The 6,583-nt window shown below is 48.0% G+C and overlaps 1 protein-coding gene across 6 annotated transcripts in view; it reads right to left on the reverse strand.

Annotated features, from left to right (window-relative positions):
• TTC7B (tetratricopeptide repeat domain 7B) overlaps window positions 1-6,583 on the reverse strand; it is a 246,829-nt gene that overhangs the window by 88,381 nt on the left and 151,865 nt on the right. For all 6 annotated transcript variants that reach the window (XM_032405782.1, XM_032405781.1, XM_032405780.1 and 3 more), the window contains 2 exons: window positions 3,640-3,712; window positions 822-982 (listed from right to left, as the gene is read on the reverse strand). In XM_032405782.1, coding sequence (XP_032261673.1) covers window positions 822-982; window positions 3,640-3,712 — 234 coding nt within the window. The remainder of the gene's footprint in view (window positions 1-821; window positions 983-3,639; window positions 3,713-6,583) is intronic.

Genomic DNA, 6,583 nt, shown 5'->3' on the forward strand with positions numbered 1-6,583 from the left:
GCCACCGCGGACCCTGCCACTTAGACAATTAGAAGCTGTCAACCTGCACAGTGTTTACTGTTTCTGGCCGCTGTGTCCTGGTTACCAGGCTACTCCACTGTGAATAAATGGGAACCGAGGCGCCCACACGACAATGTCCTTCTCCCAAAGCCTCCCTGACAGGCCTGGATTCAGGGATTTGGAGGAATGTTGGGAAGATAAGCTGTCATGCCTGTGGCAGCTTATAAGGGCAATTCTTAGGTTAGGTACAGAGATGAGATAAGCTGTCATGCCTGTGGCAGCTTATAAGGGCAATTCTTAGGTTAGGTACAGAGATGAAGTGATTTATTTAAGGAGTTCTAGTTCCTAGAGAACAAACCAAGGCACAAAGAGGTTAGGTACCTTGGTGGAAGTCGCCTAAAATAGGAAGATGTTTTTCTTCAAATTGACTTTAAGACAACTCATTTAAAAACATCTGTCGTCTCCCTCTGGCCAATAATTTCTGTCAAATCACACTTTGATATGCAGGTATATTTTTTTTCTAATGTACATTTAAAAATGTAAAACTAATCTAATCTAAAATCTAATCTAAAACTAATCTAAAATCCATCTATAGCGTGCACCAAGGGTACACACTGGGAAAGACTCGATAAGGTATTTTTAACTTAATAAGGGTGACCTGACAGGCTATGTTTGTTTCCAAATATCATGCAAAAACAAGAATAAGGGAAGTTTGTACTATTTATCCTCAGGATATCTGTGAAGGACTTAAAGTAGATAGAATGAAGGAAGCGGGGGGGGGGGGAGTAAAAGTGAGTAACTTTCTGAGTAGGAGCACTTACATAAAATTCTCCGGATATTCACTGAGGGCCATGTCAATGATATTCAGAGCATCGTGGTAATGCTTTTGTGCAGACAGTAAGAGGGCAAGGAGGTGCAGGGAGTTGGCGTCATCACCTTGAAGTTGAAGAGCTTGGCGGACGTACCCCAGAGCCTCTGGGATCTGGTTTAAAACAAAATCAAAAAGAATTTTAAAGCGCGCGTGCGTGTGTGTGCGCGCGCGCACATACACACAAAAGAAGCTACCACTTCAATAACTGATTCTCTGTAAATATCAAAAGTCATTTCACCCTGTGCCACATTCAGATCCTAATCTTTGTGATAGCCCCAGGATATTAACCACAGACATGCAAACAGATGTCCTCTCCAAGCGATAGTGTGACTCGCGGAGCGATGCAAGGCTCTGTTTCTCTCTGTAAGACTGCCAATACCAAATCTTTTGTTTCTCCCTAAAACACAATTTCTCTTTTCCACAAAACTGATGCACTCTTGATTGTGCCCAATTTCCACTCTCAATGGAGACACATGCAAGTTGCCAGAGGTTCTTAGTGGAATTAAACTGCCTTAGCTGAACTGTTCTCATTTTTTAAGGTATTACCGAACTAAAGTACAGAATAAGTTACAAAACCTTAAACAGAGCTTTCCAAATGATCAGACACCTGTGAGTCTCTCCGAAGTTCCTTCATCCCGGACACTCCATTAGACATCAAGGAAATATGCAAACAAACAAACAAAACCCCGCACCTTTCCAAACTGCAACCCAAAATAATGCCGTCCAAGAAACAAATTGCAACGCTACATACAAAGCAGATGTATCCAAATTCAAACAGGACCACAGACAACCTTAACCTTTAAAATGCAAGAGCTGTTCAAGACTTTAAAATCATCCAGGCACCAGGGTTGATAAAATGCATACATAATGGATATCTGAACACCCGAGATTCCATGCAGGTTTAACAGTGACCAGGGAGAATTAGAACCTGACACTGGATTTCAAAATAGAGCTCGGAGCATTCTTACACAACCACCCCAGGGACTCCTTCCTGTCCCCAACCCCCAAATGCAGTCCCCACGTTGGATCTCTTTTCAGCTCTCTGGCCTCTTCTCAGCCCTCAGTAACCTCACTCTGTTAGGAAGAAGCCACGACTTCCCAAACCTATTCGTTGTCCTCTCTGAAATCCTATTTTTGATGGATTTAAGTTCTAACTGCTGGTTACAGAGGCTTTCGGCCACTGAGCCACAGCATCAGGGGGGTCACGGCCGGGAGAGGGCTCATCCAGCCCAGCCCTTCCTTTATAGGGAGGAAGCCGAGTCCCCGGGGGGTGATAAGGCTTGAACATTTCCATCTAGCTATTGAGTGACTGGGACAAGAGTGGCGCTAGATCTTCTGATTCCCCTCCTGTCCTCTTCTGCTCAAATGGCATTGGCTCTAAAGGCAAGAGGGCCACGGCCCCGGGCCCCTGCCCAGCAGGGACACAGTCCCACAGAGTGTGGGCCTTACGCTGTGGGCCCACAAAGATGGCAGCTGCACCCATAAGGCCCCATCCACTTATCCTCTCCTCGGGGCAAACCACCCACTGTGAACGAACGGCACTCAGCCTGTTACAAGGAGGGTGGAAAGGCAGGTATACTCATGGTGTTGATTTGCAGGGGTGGCCAGCCCTCCTTAAGGGCTAGCTGACTTGAAGGAGTTCCAAGCTAGTTCCTTCACTGAACGAGCATTACCGAATGCCTAACACATGTCGGGCAGCGTTCCAGCTGCCGGGGTAAAGCGATGAGGATGACGGACAAGGACCCCTGCCCTCATGGAACCTAAAGTCTAGGGAGGAAGACAGATCCTGAAGAGGAGAGCTGAGCAGGAGGAAGAAGGGCAGGCCGCCGCAGGAAGGAGGCTTCGAGCAGAAGGTGAGAGAAGCTCCCGGGGAGGGGGAGCAGCGCAGAGCTGTTGCAGCAACAGCCCCCATTGGTCCAGCTGTGAGCCCCACCACGCCTCTCCACAGGGCCTGTACAGAGGACGCATCTTGGTTTCCTCAGGCCCCGGGTCACCACCGGAAGCCACTCCTCCACGCCATTCACAGGCCTGCGGGGAGTCAGAGACGTGCCTACAGCCTGGGTCTGCCCGGGGAACGGCATGTCTGGGGGGCTGATCTTTGCTTCACCTCCGGTCAGCACTCAGGACCGTGCTGGGGTTACCACCAGGGTCTTGCACCTGCTGGGCAGGCAGGCATGCGGCCAGAACCTCCGAGCAGCTGGGAGGGGACGAGAATGGCAAAGGCAGCTTCTGGAAGCTGCCATTGGGAAGATGGCAGGCCAGCAGGCTTGCTTCTCCAGCAAGGAGAACGCTGCTGAGTCCCGTATTTGGAGGAGAGATGGTCTCTATCTTCTACATGTTATAAAGGAAGCGGGTACCTCTCGCCCCCGCCTGCTGGCATCTTCCTTATGACAACCGGGGGCTCATTCCCCACCGTGCAGCTCAGCACTGGGCCTGCCAGCAAGGGACAAAGGCTCTCTGGGGACTCCTGGGCTCCGGGCATATGCCATGTGCTGCATCCCGTGCTGCCCTCTGAACCCTCCAGATCTGTGGATTTAATCTCCCAAAGCAGAACCTGGGACACCTGTGTCTTCCCAGCAGGGGCTCAAACTGACCAAAACACCGGTGGCCGTGCTGGGAGGAGTCAGCATGCCCTCAGAAGAGACCCCGGCTCCAGGTGCGTCTCAGGTGAATGAGAGAAGACAAGCTACTGCCTCACAAGGAGGTGCTGAAGGAACTGCATGGAGACGGAGCGTGCACCAAGTCTAGGGAACATGAGAGAAACTGACCTGTCTGGAGATGGCAAGCTGCAGAGCCAGGTAGAAAGCTGCTTGGTGATCTGTAGGTGACAGGCTGTGGGCCCTGAAAAAGTATTGGCGGCCATTAGTACACGGGAGAGGCCATTTTACCTTTCCTAGTCAACGAGTATTCACATTTGCAGTTTTACACCAAAGCCACATATTTGACTACGTAATGTCTCATTTAAACTCTTCTCTTTGGTCCACTAACAGGGATAACGCATGTTCCCTCTTACGACTGTGCGCAGGTATGAACCAGGAGCATGCTCTGTGTCTTCTCTGGCATCTGAAATGGCAGCCCATGATCCTGGGCTCTGAGGAGGAGCCCGAGGTGAAGAATCCACAGGCGCCTCCCCCTGGGCTGAGCAGGAGAGGCCCACGTGTCATGCTGGGACACGGGGAGGTTCCGAGTGTCCTTGGCAAGGCGATGGCTGCTTTGGTTAAGTTTTGGCTTGGCCTTAACGTTACTTCATCCAAATTTCTGGATTTCAGAGAAACCATATGAAAATCAAAGACCTGGCTTTGCTCATAAAATGAGGTTTTGGTTTTTGATGAACCATGGGAAGAAAAGAAGGGTTCTCGTTCAGTCTTTTGAAGCTTTTACTAAGTTCCATGCAGTTTACTAACGTCGTCTGTGTAACTGGGACATGCAGGGCTCTGCGGCCGGACGCTAGGCTTGTTTTTATTAACTGGCCTCAGACAGTGGATGGGGAGAGGCTGCGCTGGCCTCCTACTTGATGGCAAACATAGTCACTCCTGCTTTTATGTGGAACTGTATTTCCACATGTATGTATGTCAACTGTATTTCACCAAGAGTAACTCAAAATGTGACTATGTGCGGGACATAATTCTGTCTAAACATCGGGGAGGAAGAGAAAAACGAACTTTTGCTTTCTTTAAAAGGCACTTTGGGGCAGACTAATTACAAATGGGGGGGCAGACGGTAAACATAAACCCTTCATGCTCTTCTGTCAACACTCGGTGATTAAAGGAGGATCTTCTACCTGCAGAAAACAAATTCGAGATAACAAAGGAAGCCAAATCATTATGGGTTCAACTGCCTCAAACATGCCAACGATGGTTTTCTGTAGTAATAAGGCCTTTTACTGAAACCGTCCGTCCTGCTGTGGAGAAAAAGGCTCAAAAGTCTTCCAGGTATTTGGCATCCAGAAAATACGCCAAGTCCAACAATTAGGGCCTTGTTTAGGCAAATGTGGTAGCTCCAGGGTGGGCGTGGGGAAAAGCGTGGTGGGGGGGGGGGGGGGGGGGTCTGTCCTTTTGTTAATCTGAAGAGCAAAGCCCCTAAACTCCCATTCCTGGGGAGTCTTCAGTAGTGACCTTGCCTCAGGACACAGCCTTAGTTTAAGAGGTGACAACTGAGTAGTTGCCTGTGTTGCCCTTTTAAATGTCTTATTCCTACCAGAGGTCTGCTCTGTGGGCTCCGGTTTTTATTATTTTACAAGTATTGGTTTTCCATGAATTTGTACTTCAAAGAATTTTTTTTTCGTCGGTGTTTATAAAAAGTGAGATTGGAATGTCATGGTTTCTGTCTCTCCCAATTACTCAGGGAAAATGAATACAAAATTAATTATGAAGAGACTCTGAATTATTTAGCATTATTTATCTTACCTTCTTTCACAATTGATAAAGCCAGGTTTCTACAACCCTCAAAAAAAAAAAAAAAATTCCTCAGAGCTATAATTTTCTCAGCCCAGTTTAGAGTTGTCATAAATGAAGTTAAGTCAAATCATGGCTGCTTCTGCCCGACACCAACCAAGGGAGAAGCCAGCAATGGCCTGGCGAGTTCAGGGAGCGGGTGAAGATAGTCCTGACCAAAGGCCCCACCCTGGCCTCATCAAATAACGATTAACTGCTAGCCACAGCACTGACTGTGACAGAAACAAACCAGAAGTGATAGAAATCTCAGCATTTCTGGGGTAGGTCAGGACAAACTGTGAAGAACTGCCAACTGGACTAATAATGGATACCCAACTGTCAAGTTTCTAAGGAGACACAACTTAAACGTACACATTTGAAAACTTTCACTTCAATAATTTGGCTAATGAATTAAACTGACCACTTTAGCCTATGAGAGCAACAAAGAGATAAGGAGAATGCCCAAGAAAGCAAGAAAAAGTGCACAGTGATGAGCTCATGTAGACTCCAGAGAACTTGCTTCACTCAGGCAGAACTGCTTCAGCAGCCATGCTTCCCGTGGCAAAGCCATGGCCCCAGAAAACCCGCTCAGCAGAAATCAGCAAGCTGATGCAGGCAAGAGGAAGGACATTAGTGATCTTGAAAACTGCAAGCCTGCTGGACTCTGCACATGGATTTTTTTTTTTTTTTTTTTTTTAATGTAGGCTCCACACCCAGCACGGAGCCCCACGTGGGACTTGAACTCATGACCCTGGGATCAAGACCTGAGCTGAGATCAAGAGTTGGACCTTTAACCAACTGAGGCACCTAGATGCCCCTCTGCACATGGATTTGAAGCAGCCTCATAAATCCCATTCCCACACAGTGAGCAGCTGGTGAGGCTGCTAAGAGAAACCCAGAGACCCAAAAATGTCACCACAGGGACACTCACAGAGCACTTCCCTTGTCAAAGCACCTCCATATCCATTAAGTCAATTTCTCTTCCATAAGGAAAGGAAGAAATATTAGACTGCTGACCCACTGATGTTGCCCATCTATCCATCCACCTACTCATCTATCCATCCATCTACCCAAGTCACCCCTCCATCCATCTAACCATCTGTCCACTCATCCATCATCCATCTATCTACCCTAGTCACCTATCCATCCGTCTGCCCATCCATCCATCTATTCATCCATCCACTCATCCATCCATCTGCCCTAGTCACCCAACCATCCATCTATCCATCTACTCATCCACCTATCCATCCACTCATCCATTCATCTATCCATCCATCCA

Source organism: Phoca vitulina, unplaced genomic scaffold (genome assembly GCF_004348235.1).
Source record: "Phoca vitulina isolate PV1807 unplaced genomic scaffold, GSC_HSeal_1.0 scaffold7, whole genome shotgun sequence".
Classification (NCBI taxonomy): Eukaryota; Metazoa; Chordata; class Mammalia; order Carnivora; family Phocidae; genus Phoca; species Phoca vitulina.